This window comes from Dasypus novemcinctus, chromosome 2 (assembly GCF_030445035.2).
Source record: "Dasypus novemcinctus isolate mDasNov1 chromosome 2, mDasNov1.1.hap2, whole genome shotgun sequence".
NCBI classification, from domain to species: domain Eukaryota; kingdom Metazoa; phylum Chordata; class Mammalia; order Cingulata; family Dasypodidae; genus Dasypus; species Dasypus novemcinctus.
The window spans coordinates 99,970,122-99,996,227 of NC_080674.1; the positions used below are offsets into that span (position 1 = coordinate 99,970,122).

General features: G+C 39.1%; 1 protein-coding gene across 4 annotated transcripts in view; it reads left to right on the forward strand.

Annotated features, from left to right (window-relative positions):
* LNPEP (leucyl and cystinyl aminopeptidase) overlaps positions 1 to 26,106 on the forward strand; it is a 124,725-nt gene that overhangs the window by 24,096 nt on the left and 74,523 nt on the right. For 2 of the 4 annotated variants that reach the window (XR_009180639.2, XM_004455952.5), the window contains exon 2: positions 24,911 to 25,751. Coding sequence is in view for 2 of the 4 variants with exons in the window: in XM_004455952.5 (XP_004456009.1) it covers positions 24,911 to 25,751 (841 nt within the window). In the remaining 2 variants the exon portion in view is untranslated. Of the gene's footprint in view, positions 1 to 23,589; positions 24,131 to 24,910; positions 25,752 to 26,106 lie in introns of those variants that run through there. The other 2 variants (XR_009180638.2, XM_023588075.3) reach the window with 2 other exon arrangements.

Consider the following 26,106-nt stretch of genomic DNA (forward strand, 5'->3'; position numbering starts at 1 on the left):
CAAGCCCTCACTGAACGTTAGTTTTAATAATTATCATCACTGGGGTGTAAACGTGATAGTGGTAGTGGGGGTGATCTTGGTTTTACTTCCTTAAGTGTCTGACTGGTCTTATGCTAGGATTCCAGGCAGAGCTTCCTCACATCCCTTGATGAAGGGGTGAAAAACGGAAATCATGTACATCAAGACCTTTGGGCTTTGGAGGAAAAGCCCACAGCTGCACACAAGAGTATACATAAAGAGTGCAAGTGATCTAAATACCAAGAAGTGTTCCGTTCTGTGTGCCTGAGTTGAAGTCTGAAGTAACCTTAGGTCCTGCCTGTGTTCCCATTCCAAACATACCATAGAATCATAGAACTAGTATGTATAGCATAATCTCAATTTTGTTTTAGGGAATAAAATTAGTCTGTAAGAATAGTACAACTTCCATTTTTCTTTGCTCATTTCTTTGTAGGTCAGTAATTTTAAGTGGGCTTAACTGGTGTTTCTTTTTCTGGGTCTTGCCTGAGGGTCACCCTTGTAGCTGTCATCCAGCAGCTTGACTAGAGTTGGATGGTTCAACAGCCTCACTCACATAACTGTAAATTGGTGTTGCTTTTGCCTGGGCTTGTCGCTCAATGTGGTTCCTCATTCACAAGGAGACTAGCTCGGATTTCTTCTCTGGTACTCTGAGGGCAGCAAGAGAGAAAAAGCAAAAGCTACAAGACTTCTAGAAGCCTAGGCCTGGAAATTTGTAGCATCACTTCCTCTGGGTTCTGTTGATCAAAGAAAGTTGCAAGGCGAGTACAGATTCAAGAAGTGGAGATATAGACTCCCCCTCTTAATAAGAGGTCCCTTGGGAGATTAATAGTAAAGCCTGTCTTGGTGTCCAGATTTCCCGATTTCACTGTGCAGAGCCATTGCTAAGATACTGCAACAATCTTAATAAGAGGTTGATATTTTCATTGATTTATTAACCTTAGATCTTGGCAGATTAAATCATGATCTGTACGTACTTGAATTTTTTCCTGTTTCTTTACATATAAAAAGTAGAAAACGTAGATAAAAATACCCAACATACCTACAACTCCACCACCTCGAAATAACAACTGGTAACATTTTTATTTAGTGTATCCAGCTAGATAAAGACATATTGAAGCCGGCTAGTAAATTAGGGAGTCAATAAATGGATCCAGAACCTGGCAGAGATTCCACGTGGACAACAATAACCCGAAGATGGCTGCTGGAAGACCCTCCCCAAGATTCTGCCACTCAAAAGACTTCCTCCAGAAGCCAGGAGAAGCCTGGATATTCCTGGAGGACTTTATCATGGGGCCCTCCTGGGAGATTGATGGGAGAAATAAGCAATCAAAATGATAAACAGCTGGAACTTCTCCCCTGCCATTAGCAAAGGGGTGGGATAATCAGTAGTTCAAAAAGGCAGGCACAGGGCCTAAGCTCTCTCTCTAGTGCGCTCTCTTGCCTGTGGACCTGTCCTGCCCTCTGTGCACCACTCTTGCTGTTTTTCCTCTGCCATGTGGCCACACAAGTAAAACTTGGGCATTTACAATCTGTAATAGGGAAATCAATCCTCTTCATCACTTTTTAGCCTCTTCCTCTCTACCTAGGACCACTGGCTTGTTATTTTCTCCCATTTCTCTTCCCTCCCCACCTGAATAAATTACTGGCCCAACCGACCCAACATGCTCTTGAAATTCATTTCTGTAGCATAGTCAAAGAACCTAGATAAAATCTGGTAACAATGTTTTGTGTGTATTTATTTAAAATTCTGTAAATTGTTCTTTATACTATATTTTGACTATCTTTTCATATTTAAGGTAGAAATAAGTAATTTTTATGTTTGCATAATATTTTATTTGATATGACTATACCTGTCCTCTGTTATTAAACATTTAGGTTGGTTCCCTTTTTTGCTATGTAAATGATACTGCTGTAAGCATTCTTATACATCTGTTTATCTCTTTGTGGTTACTCTTAGGATAAATTGTTCTTTTATAGTTTGTCAAAGATGATGAACATTTTTATTATGTTTTTTATTACGTGTTGATGTGTGATCTTTGAATTCTCTGGTTTAAACTCAATGATTATAACTTTGCAGAGCTAGGTTCTTAATTATTATAAAATTGTTCATTAGACAATCCCAGTAAATTTACAAGTTTTGGTATATATTTGGGAGAACTTAAATATGTACTTTTTTTTTTAAGATTAGATTACAGCTTTATTGTATTTTTTCTTTCCCCCGCCCTGCTGTTTTTGCTGTCTATATCCGTTTGCTGTGTGATCTTCTGTATCTATTTCTCTTTTTGTCTTCTCATCTTTCTCCTCTAGGATTCACTGGGATTCGATCCTGGGGACCTCTGATGTGGAGAGAGGTTCCCTGTCAATTGCGCCACCTCAGTTCCTGGTCTCTGCTGTGCTTCACTTCGACTCTCCCCTTCGTTCTTTTTTCTTGCATCATCATCTTGCTGCATGACTCACTTGCATGGGCACTGGCTCACCATGAGGGAACTCAGCTTGCTGCGCAGGCACTTGACTTGCCACATGGGCCCTGGCTCGCCACATGGGCACTAACGCGGGCATTCGGGTCACCATGCAGGCACTTGGACGAGCATTTGGCTCATCATGCAGGCACTGGCTCAGCGCATGGGCACTCAAGTGGGCACTCAGCTTGCCATGCCGGTACTCACGCAGGTACTCAACTCACCATGCAGGCACTCGGCTCACTGCGTGGGCCCTCGGCTTGCCATATGGGCACTGGCTCGCTGCATAGGCATGCTTTCTCTTCTTCTTTTTCACCAGGAGCCCCCAGGAATTGAACCCAGGTTCTCCCATATGGTAGGCAGAGGCCTTATCACTTGAGCCATATCTGCTTCCCAATATGTACTTTTGACAGGATGAATTCTTGGGTATGAGCCATAGGCTTACATCAATTTACCTTTAACATATTCTCAAAAATAGTAATTTTTTAAAGCTAGTTGAAAGTGGAAATCTTTGTACATATGTGTGTGTGTGTGTGTGTGTGTGTGTATATTTATTCCTTAAACATTTTATTTGTGACTCAAAATGTGTAAACTTAGTTGCTAGTGTCATCTCATGGACCAAAACTTTTATTTTGTATGTGGATCCACTGACTGAATACTGATATATGATGTCCAGGATGCATCTAATTCCTAGATTTAAAAAAATTTTTTTTGTTAAAGTAGTCTGAGAACTTTTTATTTTTTACCTCCCTCCCCCCACCCCTATACCAATAATCCCTCATGTTTTTCTTGATCATACCTGACTTGGCAGCAATGTTATTTTGGGGATTCATCTTTGTAGGGTCTTTCTGATGCATAACTTAGTGTCTCAGTTTCCTAGGGCTGCTGTAACTAACTGGGTAGCTTAAAATAAGAAATTTATTCTCTCACAGTCCAAAGTCAAGCTAGAAGTCCAAAATCAAAGTGTTGGCAAGGTATTGGTGAGGTTCAGAGAAATCCTTTCTTGCCTCTTCCTACCTTCTGGTGATGGCCAGCTATATTAGTCAGCCAAAGGGGTGCTGATGCAAAGTACCAGAAATCGATTGGCTTTTATAAAGGGTATTTATTTGGGGTAGAAGCTTACAGTCAGGCCCTAAAGAGTCCAACTCAAGGTACTATAAGAGGTACTTCCTCACATGTTGACGTAAAATGGCAGGCGATATTTGCAAGGGTTCAGCTCTCCTCTTTCCTCTTAAGGCTCATGGGCCCAGCTTCTAGGGCTTCTCAGCTGCTCTGTTCTTTTCACAAGGTCAGCTGTAAACTATCAGGTGAATGAGAGCTACAGCGTCAAAACCAAGTTCTCTCCTCTGCCGTGTCTTTTTCTGTGTATTTACTTATCTGTGTGTCTCCTTCCTTGTGAGAGTCTGTTTTATCAGCCCACCAAGAGGTTGTACTCTAATGATGCGGTTGAATCAAAGCCCTAATTGTAACATAATTTAATCAGACATCTCAGCTGAATCTAATACATCAGTTAATCAGACATCTCAGCTGAATCTAATACATGCCCAGAGGAACAGTTTACAAACATAATCTGTTTCTCTTTTTGGAACTCATAAATAATATCAGACTTCCACACCAGCAATCCTTGGTATTACTTGCCTTGTAGATGCATCACTCCAATTTCTGCCTCCGTCATCACATGATGGTTGCTGTGTGTGTCCCCCTGTTTCTTCATATGGCCTTCTGTAAGGACACCAGTCATTGTATTTAGGGCCCACCATAATCTAGTATGACCTCATCTTAACTTGGTAACATCTATAAATACTCTGTTTCCAAATAAGGTCACTTTCATAGTTACTGGAGGTTATAACTTCAATATATATTTTGGAGGGATATGGTTCAGCCCACAGCATTCAGTTGTCATAGAAACAATTTTCTTTTTGTATTTTTATTTAATGCAATATTTAATTATTACATAACTACAATAATAACTATAACTAGCATCAACTAATTTAAGTACAAACCATTTTTGGTAAGAATACTACTCCTGTTGTTGGTGCACAAATATTAGAGAGTGGCCCTTTAGTTGTAGGCATTTAGCTGGCACTTGGCATCAGAAAATGTCTTACGAGGGAATGGAGAACATTGGTTAATTCAGAGGTTTGTTAGGTGGATATAGGTTAAAAGAGTGTCTGCCTTGTTTGTTGAGGCTGAAAGTTTTTTTCTTTCCGGAAGGAAATTATTCCCTTCTCATTTTTCACTCTTGTTTTACACTTGTCATTTGCATTAAGCTGCAGATGTTTATTCATCCCACTACTTGGTCCTTTACATTAGATGTTTTATATTTGAGGAATTCCATGGCAGGGTTCTCTGTGTGCTACAGCCCCTGTTTCTATTTGATACTTTTGGTTGTTGGCACATCTTAGTAGACTCCTTTTCATCTTAAGTGCTCTTATTTGTTAGCTATTTAAAATAATATGCTTCTTAGCTACAAAATTGAACCAGGAAATAGTTCATCTTCTTTACTTCTTCCCTCCAGTATTAACATGTTGATTTTTGCTCATAGTACTACAAAATTGCGCAGGAAATAGCAGCTGTGCTTAGGGTTAGATGCAGTGAGTAACACAGTAGGTAGACTGTTAAAAAGTGGAAAATTTACTGTTTTAATTTGGTAAAGTTTAATTGATGCATGTGTATTGCTGCCCTTTAGAGTATTTCAACCAGAATATGTTCAGCATTATATAAATTGCCTTCTTATAAATTTTAGCTGTCATCACAGTTTTATTTATAAATGCAAATAAATCAAATGAGTGTGTTAGTCAGGTTCTCTAGGGAACCAGAATCAACAGGAGATATCTGTCAATACTATGTGATTTTGTCTCTCACATGACCATGGGTATGCACGAGTCCAGGTTCCACAGGCAGGCTGCAAACCAGGGGCTCCGATGAAAGTCCAGTGAAAGTCCTTAATGACTTTTCAGGAGATGTTGGCTATCCAAACGCGAGCTGGGAAATTCTCTCTGAATGCTGAAATCACTTCTCCTTTTAAGGGCTTCAACTGCTTGGATAAACCATCACTCATTGCTGATGTTAATCTTCCTGATTGATGTAATCAGCTATCTATGTAGTAAAGTCACTGGTGACTAAAGTTCAAATAAATGTCCTTGTATTACAATTAGCCAGTGCTTGCTTTACCAAACAACTGGGCACAATTACCTGGCTGAGTTGACACATTAGTCTAACCATCACAGTGGCCTTTAGATACCATTAATCTATAAGGATGTTTTGGGGGTAGTTGTAACATTTTTATAATCAAAGTGCCATTTGACAAATGTTTTACAAATCAGAGAATTTAAAACTTGAAACTGATGAAAATCTCTGTGAAACATACATTACCATCCGAAGTCATCCTCTTCTGTACTGACATTGTCTTTTCTGTGGCTGATTCTCAAAAACATCAAGAGACCAGTGTTGATGTTGATCATTTGGTATTAGTGGGGCAGAAGTCAAAATGAGGTTTCTGGGCTCTTCTTATTTTGTGAAATTTATCTACTGATATGTGTTGCAAGTGGCATTTAAACATCCGTCTTGAATAGTGTAAAAAGTGTGAAGAGGGAGATTACACTTGTAGATTTTAGAAATACTAGGGTGGTTGGCTGAAAATTAAAAATATATTTCCTTGTGATTTGAAGCTTCTACCTCAAGAATTTAACATAGTAGCAATTAACTTTCTGTTAATGCAGCACTTTATAGTTTGCAAAGTGTTGTGACCCACTTATTTTATTTGACCCCTATGGTAATCTAAGTATACAGGGTAGGTGTTGTTATCCCCACATTGCCAATGAGAGAACACAAATAGTAAGTGGTATCTCTTTATTGTACTTTATGCTTCCTAAACCATAACTGATTTAAATTATATACAAGATTTTAGGAAAAAAGAGGAAATGTGGCTGGAGAGGTCTCCGTAGAAATGAAATGCAGTGACTCAGAGCTCATAATCTCTGAAGTGCTACTAAGTCCTGCTGATTTAAGACCTAGCTGCAGAGCAGGTGTTAGAAGGACCTTGCTAACCTCAGAGCTAACACTTTCATTCTCCCTTATTCCAAGCTTTAATAAAGCTGGGTTCAGCCCTCAAAGAGTTTATGAGAGGTCATGGAGGTATCTTATTAAGTAAGAGTGCATTTTAATGTGTTGCATATTGCTACTTTCATTTCAGCATTTATAACAGGCTTCTTTCCTGCAGGTACCAGGGATACCAAGGTGAATGAGATAAGAGCCCCTACCTGGAGGAGTTATTCATTTGTGAAGCAAAATTTATAATTCCAGTTTATTTATGCAGAAATTCCCTGTTCTATGGGGTGAACCAGGCTTTGAGATTTTTCTAAATCTTCCCTTTCTTAACCTATAATTCTTTAATAAGAAAGTTACTGGGATTCATATGTACCCATTACTCTAGAAAAATAAATATGGAGCAAGTATTAGAACTCAATTACTTTATAAATGTGAAATATGGAAATGTTTTAAGTAGTGTGCTCTGCTTCCATTTTGCTGGCTTGAGGCTCTGCTGGTGGTATGTAGTACAGAGAGAGGTGACTCATAATTCTGGAATGATTCCTCTGATCTCTCCTTGTAGCTTCTGTGGAACATTGGCAGGGAGACCAGCATAATTAACACTGCTCAGTCTAATTATAAACAAAACTTTATGTACAGCGGCCACCAGGAAGCAAGCCCATACTGGATAAGATTCCAAGGTGGCAGAATTACTTTAGAAAGATAACGAGATAATGTCAAGTTTACTACAAATCAAGTTGCTTTTCCTAGGTTGTTCAAGGAGTTACCATAAGAAAAAAAAATGAATATAGCAATATTTGTGGAAGTCTTCCTGGGATATTTTTTTTAGGGCCAGTATCCACTTAAGCATTTCTTTATTACAATGCTTCTAACCTTTTTATTCTAATAGAACAGTTATACATTTTAATATTTGTGATGTAATATTTTAAGGAGATAGGGGGAACTAGGTCAGAATAGGACATTTGCTCCAATAATTGTTAGATTGATTTTTAAAAAGTAAAAGGAGTCGTGGATTTGAAAAAACAGTTTGGACTAGTGTACTAAAGAGGGAGAAAAGAGAAGCCTGTGAGCTGAGGAGAGTGAGGAGGGTAGGACAGGGGTACAGAGGTGAAGTAGCCAAAGCCGCCATGTATGCTTTAAAAGAAACCAAGATGTTTGCAGCAGTCTGGTCTCACATGCTAGACAGAGGCAGAGCAGGCACTGGGCATGGATGTATATGCTTAGGGATTTGTGGACCCTTGGCTGAGGGCCAGGGACCTTTTGTTAGTTTCTATTTAGGTTTGGCTGTTGGGTTGCCAAGATTCAAAAGGGTGATTTTTGTCACATAGCTGTATCCTGAACTATTGCATGGTTGTACTTCTGCAAAATGAACCTTAGCATTGTGATTACCCTAAGAAAGAATTTTAAATTAGATGCTTAAAAATAGAGCCACTTTTTAATTTGCCTGTTGAGAAGAACTCAGTTAAAATTTTAAATGAACACTTGTAAAAAGGAGTTTCCTTTAAAAATAAAAGTATAAAAATCCAAATATAGAAGTGGATAAGTACAATCTTTGACTTAAAAATACATTTTTTTTTTACTTTTTGAGAGATCATTTAAAGTGTCCTTTATTTATTTATTTTACTCTCCCTCCCCTCCCCCCCCCCCCCCCCCCCAGTTGTCTGCTGTTTCCATTTGCTAAATGTTCTTCTGTGTCTGCTTGTAATTTCATTAGGTGGCTCGGGGAATGGATCCTGGGACCTTCCGGAGTAAGAGAGAGGTGATCATTCTCTTGCACCACCTCAGCTCTCTGTTCTGCTACGTCTTCTTATTGTTTCTCTTCTGTGTCTCTTACTGCGTCATCGTCATCTTGCTGTACCCATGTCAGGTGGCACTTCTGCGTGGGGCAGCATTCCTGTATCGGACAGCATTCCCTTGCAGGGCAGCACTCCCACATGGGCCAGCTTGCTGCGCGGGCGGCTTTCCCTCACCAGGAGGCCCTGGACATCGAACCCTAGGCCTCCTATATAGTAGATGGGAGCCCAACTACTTGAGCCACATTCGTTTCCCTAAAGTGTCCTTTAAATAGCAGCTCCTCTAATTCATTTTAATACCTGAATTTATAAGAGTTTCCCTACCTTTTTATCTTGGAGGATGGGGAGATGTATTTTCTAAATTTGAGTATAATGAGCATTAGCGTTGGATAAACGATGTTGCATTTCTCAGAGATTCTTGAAAGAGTGACAGATGTAAGAGAGTTGGACTTTTTATGAGGATCTGCTTCTAGCCCAATAGCTAACTCTGATTTTCCTCTTTAGTTAGCCTAGCTAGACTTTTGACAGGAAGTGAAAAATTGGTCTTGGACACCAATCAGGATTTGGTGTATGGGATTTTTTTTGCCAGTTTCTAGGAGAATATTATTTAGAGTCAATAATATGGCTTTCCTGTCCTGTAGCAGCATTTATTTGCTTTATTTTTCTTTTATTTATGTTTTCTATTGATTTCTGCTCTGTTCTTTATTTCTTCTTCTACTTACTTTGGTTTTAATTTCTAGTTTTTCTAGCTTCTTATGGTGAAAACACAAGACCGATTTTAAACCTTTTCCTCATTTAAAGTAATAAATAAGTCAAATTTTGATATATTGTGTTTTTATTGCTATTCATTTAAAAATATTTTCTAAATTTCCTCAATTCAAAGGGAATTTAGACCCATGGATTATTTAGGAGTTTGATATTTATTTTCCATATGTCTAAAGATTATCTAGATAATATACTCTTATTAATTGTTAATTGTTAGAGAATATTGTTTCAGAAAGACTTTCATATTTTTGAAGTTAACCGAGACTTATTTATGACCCAGGATTTTGTCCATTTTGCTGAATGTTCCATATGTGTTCTTCAGCTTGGTATTTTGTTCTGTAAATGTCAAATTAGGTCACATTCATTGATGGTATTGTTCAGATCTTTTATAACTTATTTTTTGCCTACTTGCTCAACCAGTTATGATAAAAAGCTGATCAAATCTCTAACTTCGAGAATTTTTCTATTTCTCTTTTGAATTTTGTCAAAACTTTTTGTCAAAACCTCTCCTTACAATGTTATAATTGCTTTAAGCAGATGTCTTTTAAGGAAATAATGAGAAGAAATTTTTATTTTTACCGCCTATTTATCATTATTGGTATTCTTTCCTTTTTGAAGATCTGAATTTCTACCCGGTATCATTTCATTTAAGCCCAAAGAACGTACTTTGTAATTTCTTCATTTTGTGTCTACTTGAGATGAATTCTGTCAGCTTTCATTTATCTGAAAATGTGCTCATTTACTTTTGTTTTTAGAGAATATTTTCTTCGGACGTGGAATTCTGAGTTGACTTTCTTTTTTCCTTGCAGCCTCATAAAAGTGTTGTTCTGTCATATTCTGGCCCCCATTGTTCTGTGAAAAGTTAGTTTCTTTGTACATTGTTGCTTTGCCTGTAATGTGTTGTTTTCTGGCTGTTTTTAAGATTTTATCTTTTCAGCAGTTTGGTATGACGTGCTTAGACATTTTCTTGTAAATCTTGTTTAGAGTTTACTGAGTTTTTTGGATCTGAAAAAAAATGGTGTTTTTCATCAAACTAATTAAATCCATTTTTCAACTTTTTTTTTCTGTCTCAGTTTCACTGTCTTCTTCTGGGCCTGTAGTCATACTTTTGTGTTAGACTTATATTGTTCCACAGATTCCTGATGGTTTGTTGATTCTTCTTCAACCCTTTTTCTCTTATTCTTCAAATTAGTAATTTCTTGTGATATGTCAAATTCATGGACTCTTTTACTATTTCCAATCTGCTACGTCTATTCAATGACTTTTTTATACTAGTTTTTGTACCTTTCAGTCCTAGAATTTTCTCTGGTTCTCCCCTCAATTTGGTTCTTTTTTATAGTTTTGGTGTCTCTGCTGAGATTCCCCTTCTGTTCAAACAGGTTCCTGTTTTTTAAAACAGTTTCCTTTATTTTTTGTGACAATTACATAGCTGCTCTAAAGCCTTTGCTAAATGCAACATCTTAGGGTTGGTTTCTATTTCTTACAGGGTTTATTCTCTTGTTTCACTGAATTTCTAACAATTTTTTATTGTATACTGGACAGTGCTGCTGATACATTGTAGAGGTGATGGGCTTTTTGTATGTTTGGGAGTTTTTGTTTCTCTGTAGAGTGTTGGTTTTTTTCCTGTTAGGCAGTTTAGTTCAAGACTGATTACCCTGAAATAGTGTAGACTTTGTTTTAAAATTTTGTTAGGGTGGATCTTTGGGAAGTCCAAAGTATTTCCCAAGTCCCTCTAACTTAGGAAAACTCAACCTCTAGACTCTCTCCTCTGTAGATTTTATCAGGGCTTAGTTTTAAGTTTTGTTTTGAGTGAGGCTTTCTTAGTGTTTTCAGGTGATGCCCAGGGTGTTGTGAGGTCTCTTCACTCTGGCTGGGGTGCCCTACTGTTGTCTCCTTGCACTATTTGACCTCTAGTATTTCTGTTCCGTCTTAACGTTACTATGGGCACTCTTTTGTAAGCTTCATGTGGTTATGTCCTGCCTCAGCTGAGGACTTGCAGGCAACACCTACAAAAACCTCTGTGGTTCTACCTCTGCACAGCTCTCTTCTCCCCATTGCCTGATTTCTGCCTCCCAGCCCTGCTCTGCTATGGGCAACAGGTTGCTGCATCACTGTTGGGAAATTGTCCCCAGGCAGGGAACAGAATCAACTGTGGGCTCCCCTTTTGAGTCTTCTTTGTCTCAGAATTCACATTCTTGCTCTGATATACAGTACCAGAAAACATTTGCATTATTTTGTCCAGTTAAATAGTTATCTATGAGAGGATGGGTAGTCTGATACCAGGAGACTTCTGTCATCCTGGAAGCGAAAGTCTCCTGCAGCATTTTTATCCAGGTCCAAATCAACTTTATGGGTATAGTTTGAAAGGGAAAAATAAATCTTACCGTTTCTTAGTTAGAACTAAATTAAGTAAAATGAGCTTACAGTGCTGATGGGCTGAATCATCTCTCTCTGATCTTCCTCCTACCCCAGTCATTCATTTACCTTCTCTCCCTCCAAGGGAGAAAGGAACAGAGAAGGGAACAGAGGAAAGAACTTACTTGGATTCTCCCTCCTGGGTCTTGACCTTGGGCCTCTTAAGTGGAAAATTAAAGGTGAAAAAATGCTGTATACTAGGAGTCAAAGTAGAAATGCATGCAGGGACTTTCTGTGTTTGTTTTTTATGCTATTGCTTGTCCATGAGTTGTAAGCAAACATGGTATTTCAGGAAAAGAGACTACTTAGATATATCACCTTCAAAACTTGTTCTGTCATTGACTAGTTCTTCAGCTTCTGGCGAGTTCACCATATATCCTAACTTGTAACTTAACAGGAGCACTATGGTCAGTAGGAGAGGAAGATTGGGTAAGGTTTTTTTCAGGTTAGACCTGTACAGAAAAAGGCTTATTCCAAATTCTACTCTTCTTAAATTTTCTTTTTAAGCTTAAACCTCTTGAAAATGAAGTTGTTTTTAATGGAAGGGGGTTGCTTGTTAGGGAATTAATTACTAATTACTTTATTTGGTAATTAGCTATCACATCAGAAGTTTCCATTTGGAAATGAACTAGAAGATGTAAGTACTATCTCAAGCTTGGATCTTTTAGCTCTATATAAATATGTCATAGGGACTTCAGAAGAAGAATGCTTTATTGTTAGGGACTTATTTGAATATAGCAAATCTTATGTCTATCCAAGAGACCTTTAGTTTAGGCCTAAAGTTTCTTTGCCTTGTTCATTTGAAAATAGGCCCCATTTCATTTCATTTTCTCAAAAAATGTGTTGGTAATTTAAAGGGATTAAAGTGTAGAGGCAGTTTGCACCTTTTAATTCAAGTCATTCATTATGCTGTTTGTCATGGTTTTTTTATTTCTAATACTGTGATCTAAATTGAACCCTCAGTTGGTCAGTTACTCTCTCACCAGCATCCTCTGTACCCTCCTTACTCCTTTAATTCTGGATTAACAATTTGCCTTCTCTACTTTTAGACATGGACTGGTTAAAAAAACTGGTGCTATGACGAATTCCACTGGGCTTACTGAGCTTCGCAGCCACACTTTGCCGGTGGGTCATCAGTCCCTTGTCCTCTCCTCTGGCAACTGCCCTTCATCATTCTCAAGTCACCTTTGCCTTCCCCATAACTACCTTGGTGTTAGGCAGACGACATGGCTTCTTCTGTCACAGAGAATATGGAAGCTATCAGTTGTTCCCATCCTCAGCCTCCCTTGCTCATAAGCATGCCTCTTCTCTGTTTCCTTGCGCTCCTTTCTCCCAGTTTCCCATTAAGGTTAATTCCTCTCTTAGAATTCTTGAGATCATCTCCTATTCCCCTGGGATATTATCCTAGTAGATCCCTTCCCTCTTCTACTCTTTCAGCTCCCATTTGTCCTACTTATACTGCCTACAGAAATACATGTTTAAAGTTGTTCCCATCTTAACCACAGGCAAATAAAAAAAAGATTTAACTTTTTTCTACATCATAGTTTCCTTTCTTTATCTCTGTTTTTGCCTTGATACACAGCTATTTTCTTGAAAGAATAGTCTACAGCCCTTTCCTTCCCTTATTAACTTTGCATTCATTCTTTGGGCCACTGGAATCAGGCTTCTTTTCCCACCACTCCACCAAAGTACCCCAATAAAAGTCACTGGCTTCCTGATTGCCAAATCTAGTGACCTGTCTAGGCCTCATTTTACTTGACCTTTTTAATACGTTTAATGGTTACTACTTCCTTCTTTATGAAACTCTTCCTTTGGTTTCTGGGATTCCATTCCCCTGTTTTCCCACCTCTAGTCCATTCCTTCTTATTCTCCTCTTCCTCTGCCCACTTCTTCAGTGGCTGTGGCCCTTTTCTTCCTTTCAATGGTCTCACCCATATGTGTGGTTTAAATTATCATGGATATTCAGGTGATCTGGATCATCTACCCAGATCCCTCTTTTGAACTCCAGACCCACATACCATAATCCTTACAACAAACAATATTACAAAATAGTAATGTGTACCACATTCATAGGTGAGGAAATTGAGACAAAGATATGTTAAGTAACTTATTTGAGGTTAAGCAGTCAGGGGAACAATCAGGATTTGAACTTCTGTCTAAATATCTCTACATGGGTATTTGGCAGGTATATCAAATGTATTCTGTCCCATAAGGAATACCATCTCATAACTCCATCCTTACTCCCCTCCACCAGAAATGTGTGTGTGAGAGAGAGCATGAATATGAGATCCTGTGTTCTCAGTTTCAGTTTTCCATTCCAGAATGTATATAACAAATTGACAAAAGACTTCCCTCCATCTCTCCATTCTACAGCATGGCCTGTCCAAAGGAGCATCAGTATGCATGGGCTTCCTGTAATAAAAGTTACTTCTCCTGGATTGATATATTTAATTTGATATGATTGTACATGTACATATACCCAAGTTTGTTTCTGATATGCAGCGAAATACAGCAGATAGGTTGATGTGCTCCATTTCTGAAAGATTAGAACTCTACATAGATATTACTCTTACTGGTAAGAGATAATAAAAGGAAGTTTTCTAGAATTAGGCAGGCAGTGAACTAAGCCCTTGTTAAAAGAGCTGAAGTAATGAAGTGCAGATAGCACCTGCCAAGTGGTTAAACTGTAGAATAGGCCTTAGCGTTATAACTAGGGCCATAGCTAACGAATCAAAAACCACAAAAACAGCATTCTCAGAGGACATAATCCAGGAATGGAAATATTCTAAGTATCAAACTGAGAGTCTACCCAGACTTAGTTTAGAAATGTATTAAATAAAGCCATACTGTCCAGAACCCAGCATCATCTTTATCAGGTGTAACACAGATAAATGCCAAAGGAAGTACAGTCTTTTCATGTGAGATTTTTTAAGAAGTCATAAAAGGTCTTTTAGACATTTTAAAATTAAAAAACAAATTAAGCAACTAACTTGGAGCACTGTGGCAGGTACTAAATTACTACCATAGATATTTGACCATTAAGAGCTCATTAAGAGTTTAAAAAATATCTTTTTATAGAGAATTTGAATATAGCAGTATTTACCTTGTTAATGAAGTGCATGCCCCCAAAGCACAATTAAATGTTAAAACTGTCACAAGAAATTGGGGCACTGTAGAAAACTTTGGAGGTTAAATTTCCAAACCATGATGTTTTAACCCTTCTTCTAATGCCAGACTATTCACAGGAGATGGATAGATGGCAGCTTGTTAGAGCTACACCTAGGAAATGATTAGCGGTTTATTAAAAAAATACTTTTAAAGTAACATGACCAACTCAAGTTTTAGGATGGAGAGGAGGCAGGAAAAGGCAATCTAATTGGCATCTCTGTATTCCCAAGGCAGCAGTGGGTGAGATAAAGTTTTAAAAGGAAATTTATTTTCAAAAGATAATAAAGAAAATAACTTCTCCTAATTTACATTGTAGCAAGTTAAGCTGAGTTAAAGTAGAACAGGTAATTAGACTGGGATGGGAGGCAGAAATGGCATCCCAGGCAGAGGAAACAGAAGAAAAAGCCATGTGGAGAATAGCATGAAGCAGCAGAAAAGGAAGCAGTTTGGGATGGACCGAGCACACCCAGAAATGGAGTGGCTAGTGCTGTCTGGCATCCGGCTATAGAAAAGGCTTAGACTAATGCTTTTCAGACCTAAATGCACATCAGTCAGTTGAGGATTTGTTAAAATTCAAAATCAGAGAGGAAACTTGAGTGTTTGCATTTCTAACAAGCTGCCATGTGATCAAGATGTGCTGGTCCATGGACCACAGTTTAAGTAGCAAAAGACTGTAAATTGTATACTTACCAATGCTTTGTTTCATGAAGTTGTCACTGTTTATTCGTTGAATTACACAAAATGTGTGGCATTTCTTCTGGTCAACTAGATATTCTTAAATAGTTTTGTGTTTTGCTCTGCTGAAGTGGATTAATAAGCTTATCAACTTCATTATCAAATATAAAATAAATAGATAATTTAAGTATAAGCTCTCTGTTTTGAATTAGTTTAATTAGGTAAATGCAAAATAATGAAAATAGCCTAAAATTTAGAATCAGATTTTTAGATCTGGGCTCCAATATCAGTTTTGTGATTTAATAGCTAAGTAATTTATGAAGATAAATTGACACTTATTTCTGTTTCTATTTTCTTATGTCCAAAATAACTGTGATATAGAATTGTGAGGATTAGAAATTATTTGTATAATGTGCCTAGCACATAGTGGGCAACTAATAGTCATTTTTAGCGCTGTTTATTACCGCAGTTAATTTGGCTATACCATCATTATTAATATTATTTTTCTAGGAGTTTTGGTTTATTTAAAACGACATTTTAAAATATAAACTCACCTAGAAGTCACACTAATATAAACTCACCTAGAAGTCACACTAATAATACAGTTCCCTTGTGACAAATTTCACTTTAGTAACCCTCTGTAATCTTTTCTATGTCACTGTTCCTGACAGCTACAGTATGTTTCAGAACAACTGAGTTTGCCAGCCTTAAAGGAAGGAGTTAGCTCTCTTGGAGAAGTCCTGTCCTTTTAGGGGAAAACTGCATGAGAGACAAAAGCCTGGAGAGAGAGAGAGAGAGAGAGAGAGAGAGGTGTGTGTGTGTGTGTGTGTGTGAAAAACAAGGCAAAGAGAATATCAATAACCTATCCAAGGTCAAAATGAGAAGCACAAGGCTAAAAGAATAATTCTTAATATAAAGCAAACTAGCTTCTAATATACCAGGCAGTTCATAGGTACTTAACTGAAAACAGCTCCCATGCACCAGAGGATATTCACAGGTAAAACACTAAAAAGTCAAAGTGGCAACAAAGTAAGCTACTTCATAGCCAAAATCACAAAAACCTAGCCTGCAAATTTCACCTCACATTCTGTAAGAAAGCTGCCTCTGAAGTTGGAAGTAATTAGATTAAATGTATTAAATGTATTTTGCTGCATTTAAGTTATCTTTGCATGAACAGAATAATCATAGCAAGGTAGGATAAAACAGAGCTAAATGCTCCACACAGTCTCTTAACTCAGGGCCTCTGTCCCTGTTTGTTTCAAATGTTTTGAATATATACTACTCTTTCTTCATTTCTGATAAGCTTCCCCATCATGCCTACAATACATTACAGACACTTAGCAAGTATTTCTTGAATAAATGAATGAGTGGGAGGGAAGGAGGCACTTATTTAGTTATGTACCATGATTACAGGTTTAATTCCAGTTGGATCTGGACTACATTATTCTGTTCCATAATTTTTAGTGTAGAAGTCTTTGATGGCACTCCACAGAATTCAAGAAATAAGAGACATCAACATTGCTAAAAAGAAAACAGCATAAACTCATAACTTGGAAAAAGTCAGAAAAACATATCTTTTTTAGTCTGCCACTTCTTTTCCCACCACCACCCAAAACAGACAGGCCAACGGCTCTGGTCTCTCTCCCTGCTCTTACAGACTCTTAAGCCAACATGTAAAGCAGGTACATGAGAGCTTACTTCTTTTTGGTTGCTTAACAGTTTGCTTAATTTTTACTGTATAATGGAACCATATGTCCTCTTTTTGTGCTTTTACTTCTTTGTTCAGTATTTCTGCTGATGTACAGATGGCTGGCAGCTGTAGAGAGTTTATCCTTTGGGTGAATTACTAAAGGAAGTGGTCCTCAAGAATTTTGTGCCCATCAAGAGAGGTCTGGATATATAATACTGATTGCTAAAATACCTGGAGTGGCTATGTCACTGCTCCTGTGTTAGAAGAGTTGTGAGTGGAAGCTGGAAATGAAAGTCTTTCTAAATAACAATACCTACTTCCTGCCTTGTAATGGAAGGATACCAGGGATTTCAATTTGATAACTTTTGAGATCCCTTAAAAGCTAAAAATCTAAGATTATTAAATAAAGAACATTGATATAATGAAATAATACTAGGAATTATTGATGTATGTAGGATTACTTATTCCTCTACTTTTTGAGTCATCTTTTTTCAGTTATCCTTAGCAAGGTAGAGGGTATGATTCTCTGGAGTTTATAAAAGCTTCCACCACTACCCTACCTCAAGTTCCACTGACACTCATGGTATATAATATAGTTGTTACAGATGGGAATATGTTGTATTTATGAATACTGTGGAAGTGTGGGGGAAAAGGGTTGAATTACAGTTTTACATGGTTTTTGTAGTATTTTTCCCTTTTTTAAAATATATTTTTTATTTTTTTAAATACTTAGATTACACAAATGTTACATAAAAAAATGTAAGGGATTCCCATATGCACTACTACTCCCCACACCTCCTACCCTTCCCCACATTAACAACTTCTTTCATTAGTGTAGTACATTCATTGCAATTGATGAGCACATTTGAAGCATTGCCACTAAGCATGGATTATCGTTTACATTGTTGTTTATACTCTCTTCCACTCAATTCTGTAGGTAATGGTCTGTATCTGTTATTGCAATGTCATTCAGGACAATTTCAAGTCCCAAAAATGCCCCCATAGTATACCTCTTTTTCCCTCACCCTACCTTCAGCATCTCCAGTGGCCACTGTCTCCACATCCCTGATAGAATTTCTTCCATTGCTAGAATCACAATTAGCCTATAGTAGAATACCAGTAAGTTCACTCTAGTCCATATTTTATTTCCCAATCCTAAGGATTCTGGGATGGTGTATTAGTCAGCCAAAGGGGTGCTGATGCAAAATATCAGAAACTGGTTGGTTTTTAAAGGGTATTTATTTGGGATAGGAGTTTACAGATACCAGGCCATAAAGCATAAATTAACTTCCCTCACCAAAGTCTGTTTTCACGTGTTGGAGCAAGATGGTTGCCGATGTCTGCTAGGGTTCAGGCTTCCTGGGTTCCTCTGGATTCAGCTCCTCTGTTTTCCCCACAAGGTCAGCTGTAGTCTGTGAGGCCCTCTAGGCTTTACCTCTCTCCACAAGATCAGCTGTAGACGATCAGTGAATAGCTGTACCTCTCCCTGGGGTTCCAGCTTAAGCCTTAAGCATCAAATTCCAACATCAAAGCTCCAACATTAAAAGCCCTCAACTCTGTCCTTTGCCGTGCATTTTGCCCAATCAAAGCCCTAATCATAATTCAATCATGCCCAGGTACAGACCAGATTACAAACATAATTCAGTATCTATTTTTGGAATTCATAACCATATCAAACTGCTACACTCCACCCTTTGAATTCCAAAAAGACATTACAATATTCAAAAAATCTTTAAATCAGGGAAACGGACTTGGCCCAATGGTTAGGGCATCCGTCTACCACATGGGAGGTCCACGGTTCAAACCCCGGGCCTCCTTGACCCGTGTGGAGCTGGCCCATGCGCAGTGCTGATGCACGCAAGGAGTGCCGCGCCACGCAGGGGTGTCCCCTGAGTAGGGGAGCCCCACGCGCAAGGAGTGCATGCAAGGGCGTCCCCCGCGTAGGGGAGCCCCACGCGTAAGGAGAGTCGCCCAGCGCAAAAGAAAGTGCAGCCTGCCCAGGAATGGCGCCGCCCACACTTCCCGTGCCGCTGACAACAGAAGCAGACAAAGAAACAAGAGGCAGCAAATAGACACAGAGAACAGACAACCGGGGGAGGGATGGGGAATTAAATAAATAAATAAATCTTAAAAAAAATAATCTTTAAATCAGTAACAATGCGAGTACTAAATCATATCACAACCAATTTAAAGAAATACAGTTTGTTTTGGGGCAAAGACCTGTCTGCTTTAGACCTCCGAAACTTACCAATTTATCTGTTTGCAATACACAAATGGACAAAGAATAAACATTTTCCTTACAATAAGGAGAAATTGGGAAGGAAACATGAGTCTCAGTTTCGCTAAAGTTCAGTAAACCTGCAGGGCATCCACCATTCAATTTCAGTCTGAGAGTCCTTAAGATGATGGTTTCTTCTCCTTGGTGCCTTATGGGAACCCATCCTTTCCACTGGCTTGCCCAATGGCTATTTTCTTGGTTCCACCTTCATCAAGCATCTGGGTGTCGACCAACACTCCAAGAGTGTTGGGGTGATTGCCACACCATACCCAATCTTTGAGTTAGAGTCTTAACCCTCCTAGTACTGTGATGTGAAGACAACATTGCCCCTAGCCTTTGGCATACAGGCTCAACCCTCTCAGAGCAACGAGTTGCCCACCTGGCCTTCCCTAATATAGGGGGGACAGGTCCACCCCTCTCAGACCTGTGGGGTACTGACCTTAACTGCCATAATCCTTAGATTCCATTGTGGCCAGAGAAATTACTTCGTATAATTCAATCTTTCTGAATTCTTTGACAATTGTTCTGTGGCATAGCGTGTAGTTTATCTTGGAGAATGATCCATGTGCATTTGAGAAGAAAGTATATTCCGCTGTATGTGGGTGTAGTGTTCTGTATATGTCTATTAGGTCAGGATCCTCTAATGTATTATTCAAAGTCTTTGTTTCTTTTTTGACTCTCTGTTGAGATGTTTTATCTAAGGTGATAATGGTATATTAAAGTCCGCAATATAATTGTAAAAGCATCTATTTCACCACTTAGTTTTTCCAGTTATTGCCTCATATATTTTGATATGACCTAGTTAGGTGCATAAATGTTTATGATTGTTTTTCTTCTTGAAAGATTACTCTTTTTAGTAATATATGTACATATAGTGCCCATCTTTGTCTCTTAAAATAGTTTCGCATTTAAAGTCTGTTTTGTCCAACTCTTTTTTGCTTGTCGTTTGCTTGTAAAATTGTTTTCCAGCCATTCATTTTCAGCCTCTTTGAATCCCTGGGTCTAAGGTGGGTTTCTTGTAGACAGCATGTAGATAGGTCATATTTCCTTATCCATTCTGCCAATCTGTATCTTTTGACTGATGAGTTTAATCCATTAACATTCAGTGTTATTACTATCAAGGAATTACTTACATTAGCCATATTTTCTTTGGGTTTATGTATGTCATATGTTTATTTGTTTTTTTTTCTTTCACACTCTCCTCCAACTCTGTCTCTACTTTTTTTTTTTTTCCCAACCTGCAGCACTCCCTTTAGTATTTCTTGAAGGGCATGTTTCTTACTGGCATACTCTCTTAATTTCTTTTTATCTGTGAATATTTTGAATGCTCCATTATTTTTTGAATGCCAGCTTTGCTGGATAGAGAATTCTTGGTTGGAAGTTTTTTCTTTTAGCAGGTTAACTATTTCATACCACTGCCTTCTTACCTCCATGGTTTCAGATGAGAGATCAGCACTTAATCTTATTGAGTTTCCCTTGAATGTGATTGTATTGGTCAGCCAAAGGGATGCTGATGCAAAATGGTACCAGAAATTGGTTGGTTTTTATAAAGGGTATTTATTTGGGGTAGGAACTTACAGATACCAGGCCATAAAGCATAAATTACTTCCCTCACCAAAGTCTATTTTCACTTGTTGGAGCAAGATGGCTGCCGACGACTGTGAGGGTTCAGGCTTCCTGGGTTCCTCCCTTCCACCATCTTACTTCTCTCTGGGTTCAAATTTCCTTTCTTCCTGGGCTGGCTTCTCTTTCCTCTGTGAGCTTACTTCCCAGGGCTGCAGCATAAGTCTTCAGCATCAAACTCCAGCATCAAAAGTCGAACATCAGAAACCCTGAACTCTGTCCTTTGCCAGGCCTTTTATCTGTGAGTCCCCACCCACCAAGGGGTGGGGACGCAACACCCTAATCATAACTCAGTCATGCCCAGGTACAGATCAGATTACAAACATAATCCAATATTTCTTTTTGGAATTCACTGATAATATCAAACTGCTACAGTGATGGTGCTGTTTTCTCTGGCTGCTTTCAGTATTTTCTCTCTGGACAATTTGACTAGTATATGTCTTGGAGTAGGCCTGCTGGGATTTATACTGTTTGGGGAATATAGCACTTCCTGGACATGTACATCCATCTCCCTCAATAGGGTTGGGAATTTTTCAGCTTTCATTCCCTCCAACACTCCTTCTGCCCCCTTTCCCTTCTTTTCTCCCTCTGGGATGCTTATCATGCATACATTTGAGCATTTTCTGTTGTAATTCAGACCCCTAAGTCCGTGCTGGATTTTTTCTTTGTATCTATCTGTTCTAATATCTGTTTGATTTTAGATGTACTGTTTTCCACATCACTGATTCTTTCCTCGACATGCTCAAATCTGCTGTTACGTGCTTCCATTGTATTTTTTATTTCTTGGGTTTGTGCCTTTCGTCACCATCATATCCATTGTCTTTTTATGTATGGTTACAATTTTAGTATGTTCTCCCAGTGTCTTAATATCCTTAATCTCTTCCTTCACTTCATTAAGTTGGTTCATGTTATTTGTTTGTACAGCTCTGATTAGTTGTTCCATGTTCTTCATCTCCTCCTGGTTTTTAGTTTGTTCATTGAACTGGGCCATATCTTCCTGTTTCCTAGTATGGTTTATAATTTTTTATTGGTGTATAAGCATCTCTTTATCTTGATGAGTTTATTTAGTTGTTTAGTTTGTCTCTCTAGCATTTTACTTAGTTCCTGTTTCTGTGTGTGTGGTAAGTTTTCTCTTTGACACTTTGTTCCTCTTATTCTCTTCCCTTGCTGTTGTCTGTGTTCCCTTGAAAGAAAAAGATTAGGGCGAGAGAAAGGGTAAGAGGTAAGAAGACCAAAAGGTTAATAGTAACAGTAATAGTAAAAGGTAGAAGACCTAGGAAAATGAATAATTAACTCATGTGGGAAGTGTGGAGGAATAAGAATAAAAAAGTGGGGTACAAACAATGAACTGAAAAACCAAATAGAGAAAAATATCTAGAATGAATTAAAAGGCCAGAATGATAAGAAAGGGAAAGAGAAAAGACAATCAGAAAAAAAGTTAAAAAAAAAAAGAAAAAGTAAACAAAGAAGAGAGGAGATAGAAATAAAAAGAAAAAAAAATTTTAGACTTATTTATTCCCCCCTTTGCAGCTTGTTCCTTTTTTTTTTTTTTTTTTTTTTTGCTGTTTCTTCTCTGTGTCTATTTGCTGTGTGTTTTTTCTGTATTTGCTTGTGTCCCTTTTGTTGCATCATCTTGCTGCACCAGTTCTCCGCGGCACACAGGCTGTCAGCTCTCCGTGCTGCATGAGCCAGCTTTGCCTTCACAAGGAGTTCCTGGGACGCGAACCCAGGGCCTCCGGTATGGTAGACGGGAGCCCAACTGATTGAGCCACAGCTGCTTCCCAAAAACAAGAAAAAATGAAACCTAAACAGAGAGGTGGGAAGGAAGAACAAAAACCATAAGTAGAAGATAGGAAGATGAAGAAAGGGAAAGAAATAGTATGGGTAGACAAAATTGGTAAACAAAAAAAGGGGGGAAACACAGCAAACAAGAAACAAGACAGCAGCACCTAATTAAAAAAAAAACGGGTGGCGGGGGAGAAAGAGGTGGAAAAAAAGAACAAAAAAACAAACAAGCAAGCAATCAAACAAAAACTTAAGAAAAACTGCTTTCCCTCTTAAGTCCTTGAGGAGCTTCTCAGGCTGCCCTTGTTGATCAATCAATTACCCTGCAGCCTGCCCTCTGCAGGTTTTGAATCAGGCTTAGCAGGTAAACTAAGTTAAATTTTAAAAAAGGAACCTTTTTTAGGAAAAATAAACCCACGAGAAGCTAATACAAAAATACTGTTTATGTGTTCCCTGTGTTAAAGTATCAGCTTGGTGTTTAATAACTTGGAGGATTACTATAAGGAGAGCAGGAAATAGAGCTGGGGACTTCCGATAATCAAAGCGGAGATTCCTCCACTGAGCTAAATTTTCTCGTTGGGTCTGTTCGCTAGAGAGCTATCCAGTCACTTTCCCCAGGGCAGGTTTGACTCCTTGCAGTTGGGTAGATTCCTGCTGATTATGAGTCTGTCTGTCCCTGCCCCCTTTGTATTCTTATTGCTTTCTCTCCTAGGGCAGAGGATGTGATAACCTGTGTGATCAGATCCCCCCCTCACCTCTCCCGGTCAGATTGAGTTCCCTTCTGAAATTCAAATGAGACCCTGGTGTCTGAACTCACTGCAGAGAAATGACCCTTAGCCCTTTTCCAGACCTTCCCTTCCTCCCTGGGGATCCTAAAACAGGCCTTGGAAGGTTATTAAGTGCTTCCTACCACCTGCTTTCCTTATGGGAGTTGGGATTTTGATAGTTTTCAGCACCAGACCAGTCAATTGCCTGACTCCACCCTCTCCCAGCCCAAGTTCCTCTCTCCCAGGTCAGCTAGGTAAATCAGGCTGCTTGAGCAGATGCCTCTCCCCTCTTCCCAGGGCCACGTCCTGCCAGCTGGTATGTTCCCTAAAGTTCAAAGTGGGTCCAAGTGATCATACCTACAGAAAGCAAGCCCCCTCTACCTTTCACCAGAACTCTCTTGCTCCCAGAGAACAGTGGCTGGTGGGAGTCAGGGGTTTACAGCGACTTCTTGTCTTGAGGGTGGGGTTTAGCCACCTGCCGTTTCCAGCCACTGGGGTAAGAAACTCTCGGGTTTCCCTTGGGCTTTTTATCTCTTTGTCCTGTTCCCTCCAGATCAATGCCCTGAAGCCTCCTGCCTTGGGTTCCCAAAACAGTACACTCAGGCAGAATCTCGCCCCTTCTCAGCCCTTTTTTGTGAGAGATGGTAAGTGCCCCTTTGAACTGATGCCTCTTGCCTCAATCTCAACATAAGAGCTTTTTTTTTGGTCCTTATTTCTTGCCTATGAAGATTTCCCATCTAATTTCCTGCTTCCCGTTTGTTGTTGGGCAGGAACATCCCTCTCCCACGAGGAAAATAGTCCAGCCTATTGCTTGGCTACCACTCAAGCCTAGATTTAGGCACACCACCTGTATCCCTCCCTTGGGAGGATAGCACTCAGGGAAGAAACCCTCAAAGTCCCTGGAAGCAGATTTAAGGCTTTCTGGGCAGGAAGGAATTCTGGGGTCCTGATGCTTACATCCCAGAAGGAAACATGGACTGTGGGTAGGCACATCCCTTTGATCCTACTGAGTCCCTGCCCTGTGGGGATAAGCCAAAGCAGAGCCTTGTAACAGGCAGGGCAAGCACCCAGGTTGTTGGGCAGGAATATATTAAGGAAATTAGTATTTATTCTGTTTTCTGGGTGTTTTGTGGGGGTTTTTTGTTTGTTTTGTTTTTGTTTTTTTTATTTTTGACACCATCTGTTTGTTTAGCTTTCTTGTTTCTGTTTCATGACTGTGGTATATTTTTATTTAGGCTGGAGTTTTTAATGCCTGGCCCAAGAATGTCATAAGCATCTTACTTAATTCAATGGAATGGCATGAAAATAAGTTTTAGTAGCTAAAAAAAGTTCTTAGATTGAATGTGGTTTTGCTAGACATTTTATGAGCCTTTTTTTTTTTTTTTTCAAACTCTGTGCCTTGTCCCTATGTTTTGATTTTTTAGATCGGCTTCAGCTCCCCAGGAATATGATTGAAAACAGCATGTTTGAGGAAGAACCAGATGTGGTGGATTTAGCCAAAGAGCCTTGTTTGCATCCTCTAGAGCCTGATGAGGTGGAATATGAGCCCCGGGGTTCACGGCTGCTTGTGCGGGGTCTTGGTGAGCATGAGATGGACGAGGATGAAGAGGATTACGAGTCTTCTGCAAAGCTCCTGGGCATGTCCTTCATGAACAGAAGCTCAGGCCTTCGGAACAGTGCAACTGGCTACAGGCAGAGCCCTGATGGGGTCTGTTCAGTTCCCTCTGCAAGGACCATGGTGGTCTGTGCTTTTGTCATCGTGGCTGCCATCTCTGTAATCTTGGTGATTTACCTACTGCCCAGATGTACCTTTACCAAAGAAGGCTGCCATCAGAAAAACCAATCAATGGGAGTAATTCAGCCACTTGCAACAAATGGGAAGTTGTTTCCATGGGCACAAATCAGGCTTCCCCCTGCCATCGTGCCAGTACGCTATGAACTTAACTTACACCCCAACCTAACCTCAATGACTTTCAGGGGTTCTGTGGTGATCTCAATTCAGGCACTTCAGGCCACGTGGAATATCATTCTTCATAGCACAGGCCATAATATTTCAAGAGTGACCTTTATGTCAGCAATTTCAGGCCAAGAAAAGCAAGTTGAAGTCCTGGAATATCCATTTCACGAACAGATTGCAATTGTTGCTCCTGATATCCTTCTAGAAGGGCACAATTACACCTTGAAAATAGAATATTCAGCCAATATATCTCGTTCTTACTATGGGTTTTATGGCATCTCCTACACAGATGAAAGTAAAGAGAAAAAGTAGGTAGCTCTTTTAAAATGACTCTGCTTCTGTGTTCTGTGATGACTTCTGGAATATGCATCCCTTTGTCCATGCCAGGGATACTAACTGTAATACTTTTTTAAAGAAGGTTATGTGCAAAATGGTAGAATGGTGATTTGGAAGAATTTACTACTTCACTCTTTGTCAAAGCCTTGAGCATATAGAGTGGCAGGTGGGGGTGAGGGCGTGCTGGTGCAGGGAAATGGAAAACATTGTATCAGTTACATTCTCTGTCTCAAAAATTTAAGTTATCCTGAGCTTTTCAAATCTTATAAGATGACACTAATTTTCTATTACCTCATGAAGTCTCTATGGGAAGCAGAGTAAAGAGAA